Here is a 24,657-nt window from a genome sequence, read left to right as displayed (position 1 = left end):
ACTGGATAAGGAATATCTACAAAAAGCCTGTAGCTAACATCATGCTCAATGGTGAGAAACTTGAAGCTTTCCCATTAATAGCAGGAACAAAGCAAGGAAGTCCTCTCTCACCACCTCTCTCAACATCATGCTGAAAGTCCTAGCTAATGTGATAAGAAAAGACAAGGAAATGTATGTAGATTGGGAAAGAAGAAATAAAACTGCCTTTGTTTACAGATGATATGATCATCTTATACAAAATGTCTGAAAGAATTGACCAAAAAAACCCCCCCAAACTTCTGGAATTAATAAGTGATTAAAGCAAAGATTCAGTATACAAAGTTAATATGCAAAAGTAAGTCACTTTCCTATATATTAGCAATGAATAAGTGTAATTTGAAATTATAAACACAGTTCTAAATTTAGCACCTCCAAAAATGAAATGCTTAGGTATAAGTCTACCAAATATATGCAAGCTCTATATGAGGAAAACTATCAAACTTGGATGAATGAAATAAAAAAACTAAAAAACAAGATATTTTATGTTTATGTATAGATGTCAGATTACTGTCAATATTGTCAGATGTCTGTTTTTCCCAGTTCGCTCTATAATTCAGTGCAGTCCGTTTTTTTTTTTTTCTTTTTAAGTATGCTCCATGCCCAGCATGGAGCTCAGACTCACAAACCTAAGATCAAATTCTGAGCTGAGATCAAGAGTCAGACCCTCAACTGACTGAGCCATACAGTCACTCCGTCATTCAATGCAATCTAAATCAAAATCTCAATAAATTATTTGATAGATATCAACAAATTGATTCTAAAGTTTATGGAGAGGTAAAAGGCAGGCAACACAGTATTGAAGGAGAACAGTTGGAGGACTGACACTCACCAGTTTCAAGACTTGTTATAAATCTGCCATAATCATGACAGTATGATATTAGTGAGAGAATAGAAAAATAAATCAATGGAACAGAAACATGTCCAGAAATAGACCCAACATCAGTATAGGCAACTGATCTTTGTCAAAAAAGCAAAGGCAATACAGTGGAAAAAAGATTGTATCTTCAGCAAATGGTACTAGAACCACTGGACATCCATACGCAAAAAAGTTAGTAAGACACGTATCTTAACACCCTTCACAAAAGTAACTCAAAATGGATCGTAGGTCTAAATGTGAAATGAAAACCTATAAAACTGCTAGAAGATGGGGCACCTGAGTGTCTCAGATGGTTAAACCACTGCCTTCGGCTCAGGTCATGATCCCGGAGTCCAAGGATCAAGTCCTGCATTGGACTCTCAGCTCCACAGGGAGTCTGCCTCTCCCTCTGACCTTCTCCCCTCTCATGCTCTCTCTCTCTCTCTCTCTCTCAAATAAATAAAATAAAAACTGCTGGAGATCTAGGAGAAAACCTAGATGCCCTTTGGTATGGCAATGAGTTTTTAGATACAAAACCAGCAGCAGGATCTCTGAAAGAAATCATTGAAAAGCTGGGCTTTATTAAAATGAAAAATTGCTCTGTGATGGGCAATATCCAGAGAATTAGAAATCAAGCCACAGATTGGGAGAAATATTTGTAGGAGACACAAGTGATAAAGGACTGTTATCCAAAATATTCAAAGAACTCTTAGAACACAACAATAAGAAGACATACAACTCAATTTTAAAATGGGCCAAAAACTTTTTTAAAAGACTTATTTATTTGTTTTAGAGAGAGAGAAAAAGAGTATGCGAGGGGGAAAGGCAGAGGGAGAGGTAAACAGAGAATCCCAAGCAGACTATGCACTGAGTGCAGAGCCCAACATGGGGCTCAGTCTCATGACCCATGAGATAACAACTTGAGCCAAAACCAAAAGTCTGATGCTTAACTGACTGAGCCACTCATGCACTCCTAAAAATGAGCCAAAGACTTTAACAGACACCTCACCAAAGAAGACATATGAGTGGCAGATAAACATACGAAAAGATGCTTACCTCGTATCAGGTAAATACAAATTAAAACAATAATTAGATACCACTACACACTGATTAGGATGACCTAAATCCGGAGCACTGACAACACCAAATACTGACAAGGCTGTGGATTTGACAAGGACTTCTCAGAATGTAAAATGGCACAACCACTTTGGAAGACAATTTGGTGGTTGTCTACAAAACTAAACATAATTTTGCCATTTGATTCAGCAATAACATGCCTTGGTATATATCCAAAGTAGTTAAAAACTTACATACACACAAAACCCTACACATAGATACTTATAACAACTTTATTCATAATTACCAAGACTTGGGAAGCAAGCAAGATGTCCTCAGTAAGTGAATGGATGAACATTCATCCTGACAATGAAATATTATTCAGCATTTCGCAGAAATGAGGTATCAAACTGTGAGGAGACATGGGGACCTTAAATGCATATTATTAAGTGAAAGAAGCCAATCTGAAAAGGCTACATACCAGATGATTTCAACTCTCAAAATTCTGGAAAAGGTAAAACTATGGAGACAATGAAAAGATGAGTGGTTGCCAAGGGTGTAGGTGGGGTGAGGTAAGTAGGCACAGATATTTAGGGCAGTGAAAATACTCTGTAATAATACTCTGTAATGTCCAAACTTTTGAATATATAGCACTTTGAGTAAACTCTCGATGTTAGGTGAGTATGATATGTCAATGAAAGCTCATTTTTGGTGAAAAAAAACCGTGATATTCTGGTGAGTGATAGTGGTAGTGGGGGTGGCTATGTTTGTTGGAGCAGGGGTATATAGGAAATCTCTGTACCTTTCTTTCAATTTTATTGTAAACCTAAAACTATTTTAAAAATAAAGTATTAAAAGTTACTTATGGTTTATTTTTAGAATAGTTTTAGGTTTACAATAAAATTGAAAGAAAGGTACAGAGATTTCCTATATACCCCTGCTCCAACCATAAGTGATTCTTAATCTTACAAAACAAACTGAGGGTTGCTGGGGGGATGGGGGTTGGGAGAAGGGGCGGTGGGGTTATGGACATTGGTGAGGGTATGTGCTTTGGTGAGTGCTGATTCACAGACCTGTACCCCTGGGGATAAAAATACATGTTTATAAAAAACAAAAAATTAAAAAAAAAGTTATCTACTCTAAAAAAAAATTAAAAAAATAAAGTATTAAAAAAAGACTCAAGAAAAAAAATCTGATTAGACCTCTAGCAAGTTGAGATTGAATTAGGAATCAGAATCTTTCATAGTGAAACGACAAGGGTCAGGTGGCTTCAGTGGTGAGTCTACCAAATGTTTAAGTAAAGATGAATACAGTCTTTTGCAAACTGTTCCATAATAGAAGAAGGAACTAGTTCCATTTTATGCAGCCAGTATAACCATATAATAAAACTAGAAAAAGAAAACTATAGAAAATCATTTTTAGAATATTGAGGCAAAAAAGCCAAAACAAAAACAAAAACAATTCAACCCAAACACAAAATACTAGCAAAACCAATCCACAAGCATTTAAAAAGGATTATATACCTCGACCTAGTCAGATTTGTCTCAGGAGTACAGGGTTGGTCCACATGCAAAAATTATCAATGTAGCATACCACATTAATAGAATAAAGAACAAACATGATGATCTCAAAAAATGAAGTACCTTTGACACAATCCAGAGCCATTCATTACAAAAAAAAAAAAAAAACAACCCTCAACAAATTAGGAATAGAAAGCAAGTTTCTCAGCTTGTTAACAGGCATCTGTGAAAAACCCACAACTAGCATCATATTTAGTGGTGAAAGGATAAAAGCTTTCCCTGTAGGATAAGGAACAAACTAAGACATCTTTTACCATTTGTATGAAACCTTGTACCAGCAGGCAATTAGAGATGAAAGATAAGTAAAAGGAATCCAAATCAGAAAGAGGAGTGAAACTATCTATCTTCATAGATAACATGTTCTTATATAGGGAAAATTATAAACAACAAACTTGAAAAATGTATTAGGACTAATAAACTATCTCAGTGAAGTTTCAAGATATAATATTAAAATATTACTTATATTCTCTGTATACTAGCAGTGAGCAGTCCAAAAATGAAATTAAGAAAGTAATTCCATATACAAGACTATAGAAATAATAAAATAGCAAAAATTTAACAAAAGAACTGTATGACATACAACTTTTTGAAAACTATAAAAAATCATTGAAAGAAGTTAAAGAAGACCCAAGGAAATGGAATGACATCCTGTTTTCATGGATTGATATTAAGATGGCAGTACTCCCTACATAATCAACATGATGCCTATAAAAAATTCCAACTGTTTCAAGATACAACCTAGGATTCTAACTGTATTTAGTTATCATGTCTCCTTATTCTCCTACATTCTTTGACAGTTGTTCTTTCTTTTGTTTCATGACCTTGACATTTTTTTAACATCTTAATTTAATTTTATTTTTTTCAGTGTTCCAAGATTCACTGTTTATGCACCACACCCAGTGCTCCATGCAATACGTGCCCTCCTTAATACCCACCACCAGGCTCATCCATCCCCCTCCCAAAACCCTCAGTTTGTTTCTCAGAGTCCACAGACTCTCATTCATGTTTCATTTCTCCCTCCTATTTCCCCCAATTCACCTTTCCTTTCCTTCTCCTAATGTCCTCCATGTTGTTCCTTATACTCCATAAGTAAGTGAAACCATATGATAATTGACTTTCTCTGCTTGGCTTATTGAACCACTGTTAATTTCTTATTTTAGTAGGTGAAATATGTTAATGTTAGAGAAATCTGGATGAAGGGTATACAGGAATTTTTCTTAATATCTTCACAACTCTTCCATAAAATTACTCCAAAATAAAAAGTCTTTAAGAAGTAAAAAATTCCAACTGCCATTTTTTTTTTGCAGAAATTAACAGGCTGATCCTAAAATTAATATGGAATGTAAGGGTTGCTAAATAACCAAACAATCTTGAAAAAGAGGAAAGTTTGAGGATTCATATTTCTTGATTTCAAAACTTGTTATGAAACTATAGAAATCAAACTATGTGGTACTAGAATAAGGATAGACATGCACAGAAATGAAGTAAATCAGAATTCAAGATAACTGTATTACATAAAATTGAGTTTCTCAATCACCCAGAAATAGTTCAGTTGGGGAAATAATAGTCTTTTTAGCAAACGATGCCAGAACATTGGGTATTCACATGCAAAAGAATAAAGCTGGATCCTCACTCTCACACCATAGACGAAAAATTAGGTTGGGGTGCCTGGGTGGCTCAGTGGATTAAAGCCTCTGCCTTCTGCTCAGGTCATGATCTCAGGGTCCTGGGATCGAGTCCCACATTGGGCTCTCTGCTCGGCAGGGAGCCAGCTTCCCCCTTTCTCTCTGCCTGCCTCTCCCTACTTGTGATCTCTATCTCTCAAATAAATAAATAAAATCTTTTTAAAAATGTCAAATGGAGCAAAGGCCTAAATATAAGAGTGGAGCTTTTAGGAAAAATATACAGGCATAAATCTTAGTGACCTTGGATTAGGCAATTTTTCTTAGATATTACATGAAAAGTATAAGCAACCAAGAAATAGAAACAGATAAATTGACTTCATGAAAAATTAAAACGTTTCACCTTCAAGTACACTATCAAGAAAAAGACAGCCCAAATAATGGGGGAAAATTGTAAATTACATATATCTGATAAATGACTAGTACACAGAATATATAAAATATCTTTTCACCTTACTCTTAAAAGACCAGTCATTCCCACCAACAGTGTAAGAGGGTTCCCCTTTCTCCACATCCTCTCCAACACTTCAGAAAGGATGAACACCCAACTTTTGGACGGGATTGGAGGAGATTATGCTGAGTGAAATAAGTCAAGCAGAGAGAGTCAGTTATCATATGGTTTCACTTATTTGTGGAACATAACAAATAGCATGGTGGACATGGGGAGTTAGGAGAAGGGAGTTAGGGGGAATTGGAGGGGGAGGTGAACCATGAGAGACTATGGACTCTGAAAAACAATCTGAGGGTTTTGAAGGGGCGGAGGGTAGGAGGTTGGGGGAACCAGGTGGGTATTGGAGAGGGCACGGATTGCATGGAGCACTGGGTCTGGTGCAAAAAACAATGAATACTGTTACGCTGAAAAAAATAAATATTTTTAAAAAGGCAATTCATTTAATTTAGAAATGGGCAAAGAATTTGAATAGATGTTTTTCAAAAAATATGTATAAATGACCAAGACACATGAATTGGTGCTCAATATCATTAGTATTATAAAAGCAGAAAATAATATCCACAGTGAGATACTGCTGTACATCCAGTAGATGGGATAATATTTTCTTAAAGAAAATACAAGTTTGAGTTTGGATATGGAGAAGTCAGAACCCTTATACATTGCTGGTAAGCATGTAGAATAGTGTAGCCACTTTGGAAAAGTATTTATGAATTCCTCAAAAAGATTGAGTTACCATTTGATCCAGTAATTCCACATCTTGGTATATACCCAGGAGTTTTGGAAATTTTATGTCCACAAATGCCTCTCCATCTACTTGTGATTTCTCTCTGTCAAATAAATAAATAAAATCTTTTTAAAAAAAAGTTTTTAGTAGCATTATTAATAATAGTCAAAAAGTAGAAGTTACCCAAATGTCCATTGATTCATGTATGGTAAAATAAAATATGGTATATCCATATAATGGAATAAAAAATATTAAAGGAATGAAATGTTCTATATGCTACAACTTGGATGAACTTTGAAGTCATTAAGACAAGTGAAAGAAGACATAAAGGGCACATACTGTATAATTCCATTTATATGACATATTCAGAATAGGCAAATCCAAATAGGATGTTTATATGTAATTTTTTTCTTTTCATGATTGCTCGATGTAGACTCACAGTGTCCTTTTTAATCTTAACTGAGATAATGAAGAAGAAAATTTCCAAATTTTTAAAATTTATATAGTTCTATATTGTGCAAGGGATACAGGACTGAATAGTAATAGAAAGTTGATATGCCTGACATCATATTATTCATCTATTTGTTTATTGTATTGACTTATACTAAAATGTTATATCGGGGACTTAGTTTTTTTCACTTCTGTGTCTCTTGGACCCAGAACATTTTCTAGCACATATTTGGCACTACATAAATATTTGATGGATGGGTGAAATAATCATTGATGAGTCAAAATTATAAAAATTATTTAGAGAAGGGCAAGATGCTCTTATATTAGAATCATGAGGAAAAGTGAGCAACATGTAAACCAATATTCAAATGATGAATAAAATTTAGGTAGGAGAGGAGGTGGGTTAGAAACAATTTTTGGAAAAAAAAATCAGAAATTAAAAAGGACAAGTCACATTTGAGAGCCTAGACAAAGGCCAGTATGGCTGGAGCATGCAGGGATAAGTACACAGATATGACTGTTGTTGAATTGGAATCTTTTTCTGTCCCTTCGCTTTAGTTTTTTGACACTCAATTTCTTTTATTTTCCTTTTTTCTTTTCTTTCTTCTCTTCTCTCTTTTCTCTTCTTTACTTTTCTCTCTCCCTTTCTTTTTTCCTTCCTTCCTTCCTTCCTTCCTCCACTGCTGAAGGAAATTAATTAGGAACAAGAAATATTAATTTGAAAATAATCTGTTTTGGTGGTAACTTTCACTCTTCTTTTCCTTACTCTAGGTTTAAAGACCTGCTTAGTGATCTGGAAAACAGGCAGAAAGAGCTGGGCATTAGTAGCTTTGGTGTCTCAATTACTACCATGGAAGAAGTTTTCCTTAGGTGAGTAATGATGCTGGGAGGGACAGGAGAGAGGAAAAATCTCTTCCTCTATAATTGGATTTCATTTTGAAATCAAACCCCATAACTGGAGTCATTGAAGAAATAGTATTAGATTGTTATGTATGGTAATCTTCTATGAAGGCCAACAGACCAGTGTATGCCCCTTGCTCCTCTGATGGGCTGAGGCTCCTATGAGTCGTGGGACTAGGGTGAGAATAGCAATTCATTGAGCTGAAAAGACAGGATCTTCCCTGCAAATCATGAGGGTGTGGAACCGCAGAAAATAACTAAACCCAGGTACTAAATACCCAGGGTAGTGGAGTATTGGGTGGGAAAGTTATTTATGAAACTTTTGGGTTTGTATTTGGGTGCCTGTGCCTTTCAAGAGTGGGGATTAGGACTGGCCTAGAGCAAAGAGAATTTATGGGTCACAGCGCAAGTCCAGTATCTAAATTAGAGGTCGAAAAATAAATAAATAAATAAATTAGAGGTCGTAGTGAGGATGACTTTAAAATCTTTAATCTAGTCATGTCTCTGTAACCTACTTAAATTGTCCATGGTTTATGGTCTGAGATTACCTTGCACTGTCTGAAAGCTCAAAGAGAAGGTGCCCAGGGATTTCAGGATGCTGCTAAGAGAAGGCCAACTGGTTAGCAGTGAAAAGATCTCACAAAAAGTCTTTTCTGGACTTTTCTAGACTTCAGTCTCTCAGGCTTAGAAATAGTCCCCCCCCCTTTTTTTTTAAAAGATTCTATTTATTTATTTGACAGACAGAGATCACAACTAGGCAGAGAGAGAGGAGGAAGCAGGCTCCCTGCTGAGCAGAGAGCCTAATGCAGGGCTTGATCCCAGGACCCTGAGATCATGACCTGAGCCAAAGGCAGAGGCTTTAACCCACTAAGCCACCCAGGTGCCCCAGCATGTGACTCTTGATCTCAGAGTTTTGAGTTTGAGCCCCATGTTGAATATAGAAATTGCTTAAAAACAATAGCAGACATCAGAAAGGATGAATTCCCAACTTTTGTAGCAACATGGACAGGACTGGAAGAGATTATGCTGAGTGAAATAAATCAAGCAGAGAGAGTCAATTATCATATGGTTTCACTTATTTGTGGAGCATAACAAATAGCAGGACAAGGGGACAAGGGGAGTTAGAGAGCAGAAGGGAGTTGGGGGAAATTGGAAGGGGAGGTGAACCATGAGAGACTATGGACTCTGAAAAACAATCTGAGGGTTTTGAAGGGGCAGGGGGGGTGGGAGGTTGGGGGAACCAGGTGGTGGGTATTAGAGAGGGCACTGATTACATGGAGCACTGGGTGTGGTGCAAAAACAAGGAATACTGTTATGCTGAAAATTAAAAAAAAATATTAACATTGAAGTAAAGTTAAAAAAAAAAAGCAAACAAAACCAAAAAACAGTGGTACCAAAACCCTAAGATACCTAGTAATAAACCTAACCAAAGAGATAAAAGAACTGTGCTCTGAATGCTCTAGAACACGTATGAAAGAAATTGAAGAGGATACAAAGAGAAAAACATTCCATGTTCTTGGATTAGAATAAGAAATAATGTTAAAATGTCTATATTACCCAAAGCAATCTACACATTTAATGTAATCCCTATCAAAATAACAGCAGCATTTTTCACAGAGCTAGAACAATTAATCCTAAGGGGTGCTTCAGTGGCTCAGTCAGTTAAGTGTTCAGCTCTTGATTTCTGCTCAGGTCATGATATTGGGGTCCTGGGATTGAGACCCATGTCAGGCTCTCTGCTCAGCAAACCAAGGAATCTACATGAGGATTCTCTTTTCCTCTCCCCCTCTCCACCAACTTACATGTGTGCTCTCTCTCCCTCTCTCTCTCTCAAATAAATAAGTCTTCAACAATCCTAAAATTTGTATGGAACCACAAAAGACCCTGAATAGCTAAAGCAATCTTGAAAAAGAAAAGCAAAGCTGAAGATACCAAAATTCCGAATTTCAAGCTATATTACAAAGCTGTAATCATCAGAACAATATGATACTGACATAAAAACTGACACACAGATCATTGGAACAAAACTCGAAAACCCAGAAAAGGCCTACAACTATGTGGTCAATTCATCTTTGACAGAGCAGGAAAGAATATCCAATGGAGAAATCACAGTCTTTTCAACATCTGGGGTTGGGAAAATGGGACAGCAATATAGACGAATGAAACCGGGCCACTTTCTTACACATACACAAAAATAAATTCAAAATGAATGAGAGACCTTAGTGTGAGGCAGTGCCTCCTCTCAGTAGGAGAACAGAGGCAGCAACCTCTTTGACCTTGGCTGCAGCAACTTCTTACTATACACATCACCGGAGGCAAGGAAGACAAAAGCAAAAATGAACTATTGGAACTTCATCAAGATAAAAACTTTGGTGCCTGGGTGGCTCAGTTGGTTAAGTAACTGCCTTCAGCTCAGGTCATGATCCCAGAGTCCTGGGATTGAGTCCTGCATCAGGCTCCAGGCTCCATGGGGAGTCTGCTTCTCCCTTTGACCTTCTCCCTTCTCATGCTCTCTGTCTCACTCTCTCTTTCTCAAATAAATATATAAAATCTTAAAAAACAACACCAACAACAAAAACCTCTGTCCAGCAAAGGAAGCAACCAAGAAAACTAAAAGTCAGCCTATGTAATGGGAGAAGATACTTGCAAATGACATATCTGATAAAGGGTTGGTATGAAAAATCTATAAAGAACTTATCAATCTCAACAGCCAAAAAACCAGATAATTCAATTAAGAAATGAGCAGAAGATATTGTTGTAGGATTGCAGGGTTCTTGTCTCATTGAGTTGAAGAATGAATCTCTGGACACAAAAGGGTGAAATGAAGTGTAAGTTTATTAAGTGAAGGTGAGAGCAGAAAAGAAAGAAAAAGCTCTCTATAGAGTGAGAGAAGACCCCTGAGTTGCCAGTGAGTGTTTTAGGACTGGTCTTTTATTGAAAAGTTAACCAGAAAGCTTGTGGCCTTGAGATTCTTATGCCATCTTGATTTCTGCAATTGATGACATCCTTAATGACTTACTTCTTTGAGGTAAATTTTTAATAATAGAATGGCTTTATATTTACAGAAAAGTAGCAAAGATAATGCAGAAATACTGTATGCCCCTCATGCAGTTTCCCAGTTGTTAACACCCTTCACTACCACAGTACATTGGTCATGACTAAGAAACCAACATTGGCAAATTGCTATTAATTAAGCCTACATTTTATTCACATTTCACTAGTTTTTCCACTAAAGTCCACTAAAGTCCATTTTCTCTTCCAGGATCCCATCCAGCATATGTTATATTTAGTCATTTCTCTTTAGTCTCATCTGGTTTGTGAGAGTTTCTTATACCTTCCTTGTTTTCATAACCTTGGACATTCTGATCAGATGTTTTGTGTAATATTCTTGAATTTGGGTTTGTCTTATGTTTTTCTCATGGTTAGAATGGGGTTATGGCTTTTGGGGAAGAATATTGCAAAGATGAAGTGCCTTCTTCCTCTTATCCTGTGGGGGGTTACATGATAGTAACATGACATATTACTGTGATGGAACTACTACTTTGATCACCTGGCCAAGGTAGTATGGACATGAGTCCATACTGATATAAGTAGGGGGCTGAATGAATAAATGGAGAAGAGAGACAAATCTTCCTTGTAGAATTCCAGATAATGTTATAGCTACTGTCCTTCCAGGAAGAGTATGTATTCAGCCCTTCTCGCCTTGAGTATTGAGTATGATCTGTGTCTGATGACGTTTCTAAAGAACACAGTACAAAATGGGGAGAAAAGGTAATTTTACAGTGGAAAAATCATATTTTAATATTATTGTATATACATTTTTGCATCCGTAAACATGTATAAGCATGTTTTATGAGCTTAATGTTTTATATAAATGGTATATTTTTTTTTTAGATTTTTTATTTATTTATCAGAGAGAGAGAGGAGCGAGAGTGAGCACAGGCAGACAGAGTGGCAGGTAGAGGCAGAGGGAGAAGCAGGCTCCCTGCCAAGCAAGGAGCCCGATGTGGGACTCGATCCCAGGACGCTGGGATCATGACCTGGGCTGAAGGCAGCTGCTTAACCAACTGAGCCACCCAGGCGTCCCTATAAATGGTATATTTAACAGCCCTGAAAAATACTTTTTTCCCTCTAAAAGATTAGACATTTTATATCTCTCCATGTTGACATTTGTATAAGGAGAAATTTCGTTCATTCCCTCCAATTGATATATATCATATTTCATTACATAAATATCGTGTTTTTTATTACATTGTATTATTTATTCCAGTATTTTGCCATTACACACTTTAGTGAATATCTTTGTATCTGTCTTCTGGGCAAATATGTGAGATTTCTCTAGAGTGTATATCTAACAATGGAATTTCTAAATTGTGGAAGGTGGGTATTTTCAACTCACTGGATGTTGTCATGTATTCACCAATGCATTAGAACTAGCTCACTGTACAATTGGCAGGATTTGAGTCTTTCCTTTTCATCAGCACAATACTAGACATGCATTGACAAAGTACTAGACATGCATTGACAAAGTTATTTTGCCCATTCTAAGTCCTCTTTATTGAATCAGAAATTTTAGAATCAGCTGATTAGTTGTTACAAAAACTTCTAGTATGCTGGTTTATCTGGCTGGAATTGATCTGATTAGAAACCATAGGTCAATTTGGGGAGAATTTATATCTTTAAAATATTGAGTCTTCTAACTGAACTCTGTATAGTATATCTGCATTTATTTTAATCTTCCTTAATCTTTCTCAGTAATGCTTTACTGTGTAGATTTTATACATCTTTTGTCAGATTCATCCCAAAGTATTCTTCATTTTTAGATGCTATTGAAGATGGAGTTTTTTAAAATTTCAATTTCAGATTGTTCCTTACCAGTATATAGAAAATATTTGACTTTTGGATGTTACATTTTCTTACCCTGCTGCAATGGGTAGACCTCTAGTAAAGTCTTGAATGGAAGTACTTAAGAATATTCCTTTCTGAACTCAGAGAAAAAACATTTAGTTTTTCATAAGTAAGTATGATACAAGCTGTAGGTTTTTTATAGTTGCCCTTTATAAGTTTGAGAAAGATCTCTTCCATTCCTATATTAATGATAGTTTTTATCAGGAATGAATATTGGATTTTGTCAATTTTTTTCCATATCTAATGAGATGATTAAGTGCCTTTCTTTTTTAGTTTCATAAAATGGTAAATTTTATGAATTTTTGAATGTTAAAACATTAAATGAACCCTTGCATTATTATAACAAACCCTGTTTAGTTTTGATATATCATTAATTTTATTATCATATTGTTAAATTTGATTTCAAATTTTGTTCAGAATTTTTGCATTTATGTTCATGAGATACTGGTTTGTGATTTTTTTTTAACATTGAATCAACTTTCTTTCTTTCTTTTTCTTTCTGTTTTTATTTAAATTCTATTTAGTTTTTTAAATTCTAATTAATTGAGGTACTGGCTCAGTCAATTAAGTGTCTGCTCTGAACTTGGGGTTGTAAGATTGATTCCAGTGTCAGGTTTTGGGATTCTCTCTCTCTACCTCTTCCTCTGCCCCTCCCCCATACTGTTCACACACTCTCTCTCTCTAAAAGAAAATTCTAGTTACTTGACATGTAGTGTAATATAGGTTTCAGGAGTAGAATTTAGTGGCTCATCACTTACATATAACACCCAGTGCTCACGATAAGAGTGTCGTTCTCGACCCGCAAGAACGACCCGCAGACGAGGTTGAGTGGCAAACTTCTTTATTGTCAGTCTTCTACATATCTTGATTCGGGAACCCCGCTCCTCAAATTAAGCCCCTTATTATAGTATCAGTAGTTACAAATGCCCAATCACCATATCACGTGATTCACCTAAACACCAATCAGAAGGACTACTAGTGACCTTATCCATGAGCATGTGAGATGCTCGTGAGCACCTACGTGACTCCATAGGTTTCTATTGTTCTACAGATCTTGTGCCTTTCCCAAAACTGCAGGTTAATCATATACCCTCCTTGTGACTCCAGGCATTGAACGTGCGTCGTCCATGAGCGCACCCATTTTTCTTTGGGTTAAACATTCACAGCCCTTCCTCCTCAGGCATATCCATCTACGTGACTTCCAGCTCTTGCTACATGGCTCCCCACATCTCCCCCTTTTTTTATTATTTATATGGCAGGGATCGTGCCTGTCTTAGGTTGCCAATCCTCAACACGCATGCTTACCCGTCATCGGGTACTCCCCCTGGTCGAGGAGCCCCTGTCTTAGGTTGCTATGGTGAGGGATCAGTCTTACCCGTCTTTGGCTGCCGATCCAGCATACTAAGCCATATTTGGGGAGGTACCAGCTTCTAGAGCCCTTATCGTGAGCGTCTGAGTCAGGTCTGGCTTGAGGAGGAGGCCGGCATAGTTTGTTTAACCAATATTGGAGTCAAAGGGTAACTTGGTGACGACTAAGGCCGTTCCTTGAGCTTGCCGCGATTGGCCAGCTGCTGGTTACGTACGGTGGCTCTTAGCTTGTAAACTTCTGCAAGAATTATTTTAGCCGCATAGGGCAAGAGACACATGAAAAGAATAACTACTACTAGCACACCTATAATAGTTCCTATAACATACCATACATGCGTCAGGGAAGGAAAGTGAGAAAATAAAGAGCTTACAAAGTTTTAAGCGTCAGTAACAAACATGAGTTAGGGTGAGAAGATTGCACTCTATGCTGAGCCATTTAAAGAAGGGCTTGAAGCTGGGCAGTCTCTTGTCTCGACCACAGTTGAATTGGCTCCGCCTTCATGGGAACAGGCTGTAGGACAGTCATCGTCACTATCATCACCATCACTAGCACCCTCCACAGGTTCCACTCCGGCACCCAGAGTGGAGCAGGCGCATCCTGTGGGAAAACACAAAGGGAACCTCGGTGCCATCTAAGCACCGGGTCGGGTTTGGATAATTGGCCTTGCAAGTCTCCTGCCCCTTTCAGTGTCTTCCAAGCCCTGAGGGCCGCTGTGGCTATCTGTTGATACATCGCAGGGGGGTATGTACTCTGCACTTGGGCCCCGAGGTATGGCCCCGTGCCTGTCAGCATTTCCAAATTCCATTGCAGGTTACCCGCGGCTGCATTTCTCCGTGCTGTGTCCAGACAATTGTCCTGATTTTGGATTTTCCATTCTAGATATTGCCCTCCACTTAATATCGCCCTGGCCAAGTTGGCCCAATCCTCGGGAACCAGGTAGAGTGCTCCCAGCGACTCCACAAGGGAGACCGTAAAGGCTGCCTGGGGCCCATAGCCGGTAACTGCCTCCTTCAGCTGCTTTACCAACTTAAAATCTAGTGGCTGGTGGTACCTCTGCTGATTCTGATCTTCTAACACTGGGAAAAAACCTTTTCCCGGGCCAAGGACCTCTCTCCAATTTTCCGCAGCGCAGCCCGAACAATAGCACGTCTTGGTGCAGTTGGGCTTATAAGGCGGGGGCCACTCATGGGGTGGCGCTGTGGAGCTAGAATGCGGAAGCGGCGTAACTTTCGTTTTTAATTTCGATTGCGCTACAACTGCGGCTTTCGCCCCTGCTCTCAGCTGCGCCATTACTTCTCCCTGTGTCGTTCTCGACCCGCAAGAACGACCCGCAGACGAGGTTGAGTGGCAAACTTCTTTATTGTCAGTCTTCTACATATCTTGATTCGGGAACCCCGCTCCTCAAATTAAGCCCCTTATTATAGTATCAGTAGTTACAAATGCCCAATCACCATATCACGCGATTCACCTAAACACCAATCAGAAGGACTACTAGTGACCTTATCCATGAGCATGTGAGATGCTCGTGAGCACCTACGTGACTCCATAGGTTTCTATTGTTCTACAGATCTTGTGCCTTTCCCAAAACTGCAGGTTAATCATATACCCTCCTTGTGACTCCAGGCATTGAACGTGCGTCGTCCATGAGCGCACCCATTTTTCTTTGGGTTAAACATTCACAGCCCTTCCTCCTCAGGCATATCCATCTATGTGACTTCCAGCTCTTGCTACATGGCTCCCCACATAAGAGGGTTCTTCTTTCTCTGCATCCCCATCAGCATCTGTTTTTTCCTGTGTTGTTCATTTTAGCCATTCTGACTGGTGTGAGGCGGTATTTTATAGTGGTTTTGATTTGTATTTCCCTGATGCTGAATGATGTTGAGCATTTTCTCATGTTTCTGTTGGCCATTTGTATGACTTCTTTGCAGAAATGTCTTTTCATGTCTTCTGTCCATTTCCTTTTTTTTCCCCCTAAGATTTTATTTATTTATTTGAGAGAGAGAGAGAGAGGGAGAGAGAGCATGAGAGGGGAAAAGGTCAGAAGGAGAAGCAGACTCCCCTTGGACCAGGGAGCCTGATGGCAGGACTCGATCCCGGGACTCCAGGATCCTGACTCCAGCTAAAGGCAGTCTCCCAACCAACAGAACTACCCGGGCGCCCTCTTCTCTCCATTTCTTGATGGATTTTTTTGGGGGGGTGGGAGGGGGATGTTAAATTTGTTAAGTTCTTTGTTGGTTTTGAATACTAGGCCTTTATCTGATAAGTCATTTGCAAATATCTTCTCCTGTTCCATAGGTTGCCTTTTAGTTTTGTTGACTGTTTCCTGACCTATGCAAAGCTATTTATCCTGTTGAAGTCCCAGTAGTTCATTTTGCTTTTGTTTCCGTTGTCTCTGGAGATGTGTTTAGTAAGTAGTTAATGCGTCTGAGGTCAGAGATGTTGTTGCCTGTGTTCACCTCTAGGATTCTGATGGATTCCTGTCTCACATTTAGGTCTTTCATCCATTTTGAGTTTATTTTTGTATATGGTGTAAGAAAGTGGTCCAATTTCATTCTTTTGCATGTGGCTGTCCAATTTTCCCAACACCTAGAATGAATGTAAATAATTTTAGAAGCAAGTTGCATTACAGTGTATTATAGCAGATCCAAATTTTGCATTTTATGTGTGTGTATACATACATTCATGCCTGTGCATATGTGGACGTAGAAAAATCATTTGTATCTGCCTGGGTTGTAAGATCTTGAGTATTTTTTTTCCTCTGGCTTATTGTAATTTTTAAAACTTTTCCCATTCTTCTACATATAGCTGTCCAGTTTTCCCAGCACCATTTATTGAAGAGACTGTCTTTTTTCCACTGTATATTTTTTCCTGTTTTGTCGAAGATTATTTGACTATAGAGTTGAGGGTCCATATCTGGGCTCTCTACTCTGTTCCACTGGTCTATGTGTCTGTTTTTATGCCAGTACCATGCTGTCTTGGTGATCACAGCTTTGTAGTAAAGCTTGAAATCAGAATAACGTGATGCCCCCAGTTTTTTTCTTTTTTCAACATTTCCTTAGCGATTCGGGGTCTCTTCTGATTCCATACAAATTTTTGGATTATTTGCTCCAGCTCTTTGAAAAATACCGGTGGAATTTTGATCGGAATGGCATTAAAAGTATAGATTGCTCTAGGCAGTATAGACATTTTAACAATGTTTATTCTTCCGATCCAAGAGCATGGAATGGTCTTCCATCTTTTTGTGTCTTCAATTTCTTTCATGAGTGTTCTGTAGTTCCTCGAGTACATATCCTTTACCTCTTTGGTTAGGTTTATTCCCAGGTATCTTATGGTTCTTGGTGCTATAGTAAATGGAATTGATTCTCTAATTTCCCTTTCTGTATTTTCATTGTCTTACACTGTACACAAAGATAAACTCAAAATGGATAAAAGACCTCAACATGAGACAGGAATCCATCAGAATCCTAGAGGAGAACATAGGCAGTAACCTCTTTGATATCAGCCACAGCAACTTCTTTCAAGATATGTCTCCAAAGGCAAAGGAAACAAAAGCGAAAATAAACTTTTGGGACTTCATCAAAATCAACAGCTTCTGCACAGCAAAGGAAACAGTCAACAAAACAAAGAGGCAACCCATGGAATGGGAGAAGATATTTGCAAATGACAGTACAGACAAAAGGTTGATATCCAGGATCTATAATGAACTCCTCAAACTCAACACACACAAAACAGGCAAACATATCAAAAAAGGGGAAGAAGATATGAACAGACATTTCTCTAATCAAGACATACAAATGGCTATCAGACACATGAAAAAATGTTCATCATCACTGGGACTGGAAGAGATTATGCTGAGTGAAATAAGTCAGCAGAGAGAGTCAATTATCATATGGTTTCACTTATTTGTGGAGCATAACAAATATCATGGAGGGCAAGGGTTGTTAGAGAGAAGAAGGGAGTTGGGGTAAATTGGAAGGAGAGGTGAATCATGAGAGACTATGGACTCTGAAAAACAATCTAAGGGGTTTGAAGTGGCGGGGTGGTGGGAGGTTGGGGTACCGGGTGGTGGGTATTATGGAGGGCACGGATTGCATAGAGCACTGGGTGTGGTGAAAAAATAATGAATATTGTTTTTCTGAAAATAAATAAATAAATTAAAAAAAAAATTAAAAAAAACTTTTCCCATTGACTGTGTCTTATAAAATTAATAAAAACCTAATAAAGGAGTTAGAAGAAAAAGGCAAGGTAAGAGCTGTACTCGTCTTCAGTAGTATCTTTTTTTTTTTTTTTTTTTACTGTTTTATCACAGTGAACAGATATAGCACAAATACTACCTTGAATTTAAAACATTATTATCAGACCAAATCAGTATCTGATGTGCTTTTTTGTGGTCCTGGTCAAAGAAAGGTATTAAAAAGTCTTGCTGGTTCACTGGTTTAGAGTGAAAAATTTATCTTTTCAAATCATGAGATTTCATCACAGGTTTCAGAATGACCGTGGTTGGACCTCAGATCTCTATAGTATGAATTTTATGATTCCATTTATCATTTTTTCCATATATTAAAATTAAATAACAATGTCTGTTTCTCCCATAGAGTCGTGAACTCTTAGAGGATAACTGAACTCTGTGGTCATTTGCTCATAAACCATTACAGATGTTTAGATTGCCTGGAGCAGAAAGTTGAGAAAACAAATCTGTTAAACTGGCATACACTTAGAAACATTATAGAAATAAAAGTCTGCTAGAATTAGTATCATTCTTCAAAATAAATGTACTAGCTCTCTCTTCCAAAAAAAGATACTGTCTTATACCTTTAACTTAATTAAGTTCAGTTTATTTTATCCAATATTAGTATTAACATTATATAACTGTGCTTGTTTTTTTTTTTTTAATTTTTGCCATCAACCATGAGAATCTTGCAATGAAACCACTGTTATGGTTAAAATGAATATTTGCTTGTGTGTAGGGTCATCAGGAAGGATGAGGAAGCTTTCCAGACCCCATCCCTAAAGGAGAAAAACAGAAGAGAAGACATGAACCAGAATATGAATGCTTCTGGAAGTTTTGAGAGATACTCTCCTACTGCAAGTGAACACTCTAATATTAAGTTTAATACTGGGGTGAGCATTTCTACTAAGAATGCTATGCTAGTGGTATACATTTGGATGGGATAAAAGATAAATTTTATTTTAATGTTTGAATTCAAAGGAGACTTTGAATTTTGAGTTCTTAGCCAAGGAAGGCCAAGTAAGGAAGAGTCTGTAAAACAATCCAATTAATTATCTAATTCAAAAGTTAAAATATGATAGTTAAAAATCAGATTTTACTTTCAGCATTATTTCATTTTTTTAAAATTTAATTTAATTTTTTCAGTGTTCCAAGATTCATTGTTTATGCACCACACCCAGTGCTCCATGCAATACATGCCCTCCTTAATACCCATCAGCAGGCTCACACCTCCACCCCACCCCAATACCCTCAGTTTGTTTCTGAGTCTACAGCCTCTCATGATTCGTCTTCCCCTCCAATTTCCCCCAATTCACTTTTCCTTTCCTTCTCCTAATGTCCTCCATGTTATTGCTTATGCTCCTTATTTCTGAGTTACTTATCTCGGTTTTTAAAATTGCTTGTTCATTCAGAGTTGAAAAAGGGCCTTAACAAAAGTTACCACTATTTATACATATAAAAGCCATTAAAATTTTTTTTTAAATTCTATTAGCCAGCATATAGTACATACTTAGTATCACATGTAGTGTTCAATAATTTATCGTGTCTAGGAACCAGTGCATTAAAGCCACTTAAATTTATGCCTCGGAATGTGTTGCACTTCTAATAGACTGTTCCCCAACCATTTCCTCATTAGTATGGGAAAATTCATTGGATTGCCAGTAATTTCTTTTGTTGTTCTCCGATTGTCTTTTCCCTACAGTTTCCCTAATGAAGACTAGGGATTCTGAGATGATCAGCATTTTTCAGAGTTGCCCATAAGCATGCCTTCACTGAGGGGCCTATGAGCTAGTTGTGAAGCAGAATGGGTATTGTACAACCAGAGTGCAGAATTTTGAGCCAATTGGAACTGGAATTCCTATTCTATCATTTCCTGTCTATTTGACTTTGACCAAAATAGTTACCATATTTGTGTTTCAATTTCATTCTCTGTGAGACTGTTTTAATGAGTTAATACTAGTAAAGTTTGATTTTCATGATGTTTGGCATGAATCAGTTATAAAATGTGGTTTTTCTTGTCTTCTTGCTTTCTCATTTCTCCTTCTCTATCACTCTTCCCTATTTCCCTCTCTTATGAAGATGTAGATGAAGGAAGATTTGCAGACTAGTCTAGAAAAGTTGTTTCTTAGCTTCGTATATTCTTTCACTCTAGTAATATATTTAATAAACCATCTTATAAAAGTCAGAAAGCACATTCTTCTACTTTGAAGACAATGTGTGAAAAAATTTTTCCTTCTAAACTTTACCTTATTTTTGGCCAGCGACAATAACCAAATGCTGATTTTTTTTTCATTCAGATGATATTAGTTGATTGATTAGGGATTTTTTTTTTCATGATGAATTGTGGGGTGTCCAAAATGTTGGGAAATATTGTTAAGCTATTGGTTACATATTCCAAGTAATATGCTCTCTATGCTTATCTTTAATATTCACACTACCTTTTCAGGATTTGTCTCTACATTTAAAACAACAGGTTTTTGTTGTTAACCTGATAAAAATATATAATCAACTATAGCTGGGCCAAAAAGCTTGAAAAAATAAAGAAAATAGTATATTTAGGTACATTTTTCAAAATAACAATTAGACACTTTGCTTTAAATTTAGAAGTTGAAGAAAAGGGGCTGAACACATTATTGCAGTTTAAAAATAAATTCATTTTCTGTTTCCTGACTATCCACTATCACATGAATTAAAACCTAACAATGGAAACTCTTACATACGTACATTTTGGGAATGCTTTACTTATCAAATAGAGATAGGATTGAAGAATCATGATTTAATATTGATGAAGACTGATGTCATGTTGTCTGCTCAGAGAGGCTACGAATATGTTAGTGATAAAAATCATCCTTTTGAGTTTTCCAGTATAATTTGATTAGAAGCCAAGCCTCAACAAACTACCCAGGAAGGAGTTTTTGCTTGTTACCTGTGTGCTCACCATGGCTGTGTTCTATTCAAGGATATATTTATAGAATGTGTACATCTTGTACCATAAGATTCAGAAAATTAATGTCAGTGAGTTTCATTAAGGTTTGTAACCATTGTAATGCCATCTTTCTCTCCTCTTTTCAGTGGTCTCTTCACTGGCAGCAGTTCTACGCCATGTTCATAAAGAGGGCTATGTTCTCTTGGCGCAACTGGAGTTTGTTGTTGATGCAGATACTGGGACTTCTGGGCATTGTTTATTTTCTCATGAAAGGAGACAAGATTTCAAGAAATACAATTGAACCTGCCAGGGAAATGGATTTGGAACAATATGGTCAAACCACTGTGCTTTTCTCAGATGATAGCCATTCTGAATTTTCTCAGAATTTAACAAAAATTCTTGATATCATGCTAAAGGCTAAGAAACAAAAACTTCAGGAAGTGAAAGGTAAGGCTCTTTCAGAAAGAAAACGACTGCTAATAGATGAAAACTTGCTTGTATCACTCCCAAAGAGAGGTCCTAACTGGAATATCATTGCTCTTTTCTTTCTTGAGACTCACCAATCTCACAAAGGCAGCCCAATCAGAGACAAGGATCATCCTTTAAGGAGACTGGCCACAAAAGTTAATTATTAATGGAGGCACTTTGACCGTGGGTCATCTGACAGCTTTAGCTACACCTTCTAGGGAATGAATTGAATTAAAATACTTTGTTTTGTAAAATTTAGGACAAAATCTCACATAAAACCAGGCTCACAGTGTGATACTAAATCCCAAAAGCCTTCGCAGCAGTCTCTAGATTAGCTATATTTTAAAACAGGTTAGGTTGAAGACTTTATGGGCAGGCTTACTTATTTGGAAGGCAGTAGTAATAATTGATTCCATGTACTGAATACTACCTTTGGCAAGAACTTTTCTAAATATTTCAATTATCTCAATTTCTATAACATACTTGCTTGAGGCTTAGAGATGTTAACTAAGTTGCCCCAGATAATGTATCTAGTATGTATTAGAGGAGGGACTAGATTTTAGGACTTCCTGGTGGGTGTCTGCAATATTAACCCACTCACCACACTAAATCACAAGGAGCAAATATCGTCTTTCAAGGCTGATCATTTCCTTACAGGTGTTTGCATTTCCTTCAGCTACTGCCTTGTTGACTGTTGGTTTAAGTTAGCATAGAGCCTGTGCAGTTCGGCAGGTTTTTTCTCTTTTATCCTTTAGGTTCCATTGTCAGAGATGAAAATGCACTGCGAAATATTGGTTATTACTCCTATCATAATCCTGATTTTACAACATGCACATTATAGGTTGGGTGGTATAAAAGCTGTCATTAAATCACATATCCCTTTTCTTCCTCCATGACAGGAGTACTAGATGAACACTTACTGTCAAAGATCACATAGTTTAGCAGAGAAGAGGGGAGAGAAAAGGGAGAAATTAATTACCATAATGCATAATGTGGTCCCTTTTCTACTATATTATGTTGTTTATACAAAAATAAAGACTGTACCTCACAGATATATCAGTAGTAATGTTTCAAATGGCAAGATTGCATTCCTTTTTCATGCTGAGTAATATGCATGTGTGTATCTAACATATACATGTATATATGTGTGTATATATATCTACTCTTCATCTGTTCATCTGTCACTGGACACTTGGGTTGCTTCCATAATTTGGCTATTGTAAATAATTCTGCAGTAAACAGAGGGGTTTCAAGTTAGTGTTTTTGTTTTCCTTGGGTCAGTACCCAGTAGTGGAATCACTGGATCATATGGTATTTCTATTTTCAATGTTTTGGGGAACCTCCATAACATTTTCCACAGTGGCTATACCAGTTCGTATTACCACCAACAGTACACAAGTGTTATCTGTTCTCCACATCCTCATCAAAATCATCCTGACTCTATTAATAGAATAGAGTTCTTGACCAAGATGTGTCAGAGCTGTTGTGAGACACTGGAAATAGAAAAAGTATCAGGCAAGTGAAATGATTGGGTTCTCCCTCTCCACACTGCATATTAAGTGATCTCTACCGCATGCTGAGCCTGTGGTCATTTATTGTTTTCTCATTCCAGGTGACTTACAGACATACTTGCAGGACAGTCAAGAATGCATTTACTCGTGCATTATCGCAATTTCCTTTAGGGATCAAAAGGTAGTTACACTTTGGTTCAACAACGTGGCATACCATTCACCACCATTATCCCTGGCAGTATTAGACAATCTTATTTTTATGGCACTTTCTGGCCCTGATGCTTCAATTACGGTCTCCAACAAACCTCAGCCTCAAAATATTGTTTCTAAAAAACTTGAGGGAAGGTATGTATGCTTTTTTATTGGGATTGTGCTTGGTATTTAAATATAGCCCTATTCCCCTATCTGAACACATTCTTCATAAAAAGTTAATTTTAAAGTTAATAAAGTAATAAAATAAATAAAAATATAATTTATAATAAATAAAAAGTTATTTTTAGAAACTAATATTTTCCACTTCATTATCTTACCAATGTATCCTCTTTATTCATTCCTTTGTAGAAGAATCCCAGGACAGCAGGTAGCCTTGAATTTGTATCTTGGTGTGAGTATTTTCGTCAGTGGCTTTTGTCTTCTGACAGTGACTGAGAGAATCAATAAGGCAAAGCACATCCAGTTTGTGAGTGGGGTCTCTGCTATTAATTTCTGGCTCTCTGCTCTGCTGTGGGACTTCATGCTCTACTTCATTGCCTGCTGCTTACTCTTGGTGAGTGTTAAAGTCCTTTGTGGGGCTTAGTTTCTGGTACATCCCAGAAAATTCTACTCAGATAATATTAATTATCCTAATTAATATTAATATTGAAATCTCTCAAGAAAGAAAGAAATACTTTGTCACATTATATCAGGGAATACATTGTGGAATATGTCCCAGTGAAAATCTTTTCCTTTACATTCTTCTTTTAAAACAAAATGTTCTCGTTTGAAGAAACAACCGTCTTTTAAGATACCTTCCAGACATGCTTGCTCTCTAATATGTATTGGCCCCACAGCTGCTACAAATATGGAAGGGTTTGACCTGTTATACTACAACACCAATCCCATATTAAACGAAGACAAATATTTTTATAAATTCTTTTCTCCTCCCTGTAGTCATCTGATTGCACTGCAAGAATAGTAGTGGAATCACTGGATCATATGGTATTTCTATTTTCAGTGTTTTGGGGAACCTCCATACAGTTTTCCACAGTGGCTGCACCAGTTTGCATTCCCACCAGTAGTGCACAAGAGTTATCTGTTCTCCACATCCTCATCAGTAGCTATGTGTGAGGTAGTATCTCATTGTGGTTTTGATTTGTATTTCCTGGTGGACTATATTTTCTCAGTGAAATTAAGCTAAAAGGTGTGAGGTTTGTGTGGATTATTAATAGAACAGAGTTCTTGAGTTAAATGGTTAAAATGTTTGACTTTGTGCCATGGACCATTCAAATTTTATGCATGTGTTCAAGCACT

The 24,657-nt window shown here is 37.2% G+C and overlaps 1 protein-coding gene across 4 annotated transcripts in view; it reads left to right on the top strand.

Moving 5' to 3' along the window:
- LOC116581395 (ATP-binding cassette sub-family A member 3-like) overlaps positions 1-24,657 on the top strand; it is a 150,842-nt gene that overhangs the window by 84,894 nt on the left and 41,291 nt on the right. For all 4 annotated transcript variants that reach the window (XM_032328564.1, XM_032328563.1, XM_032328561.1 and 1 more), the window contains 5 exons: positions 7,610-7,708; positions 18,983-19,136; positions 21,316-21,616; positions 23,250-23,493; positions 23,710-23,914. In XM_032328564.1, coding sequence (XP_032184455.1) covers positions 7,610-7,708; positions 18,983-19,136; positions 21,316-21,616; positions 23,250-23,493; positions 23,710-23,914 — 1,003 coding nt within the window. The remainder of the gene's footprint in view (positions 1-7,609; positions 7,709-18,982; positions 19,137-21,315; positions 21,617-23,249; positions 23,494-23,709; positions 23,915-24,657) is intronic.

The sequence above is a fragment of the Mustela erminea genome, chromosome 20, assembly GCF_009829155.1.
Source record: "Mustela erminea isolate mMusErm1 chromosome 20, mMusErm1.Pri, whole genome shotgun sequence".
Classification (NCBI taxonomy): domain Eukaryota; kingdom Metazoa; phylum Chordata; class Mammalia; order Carnivora; family Mustelidae; genus Mustela; species Mustela erminea.
This window is presented reverse-complemented; position numbering and strand designations above follow the sequence as displayed.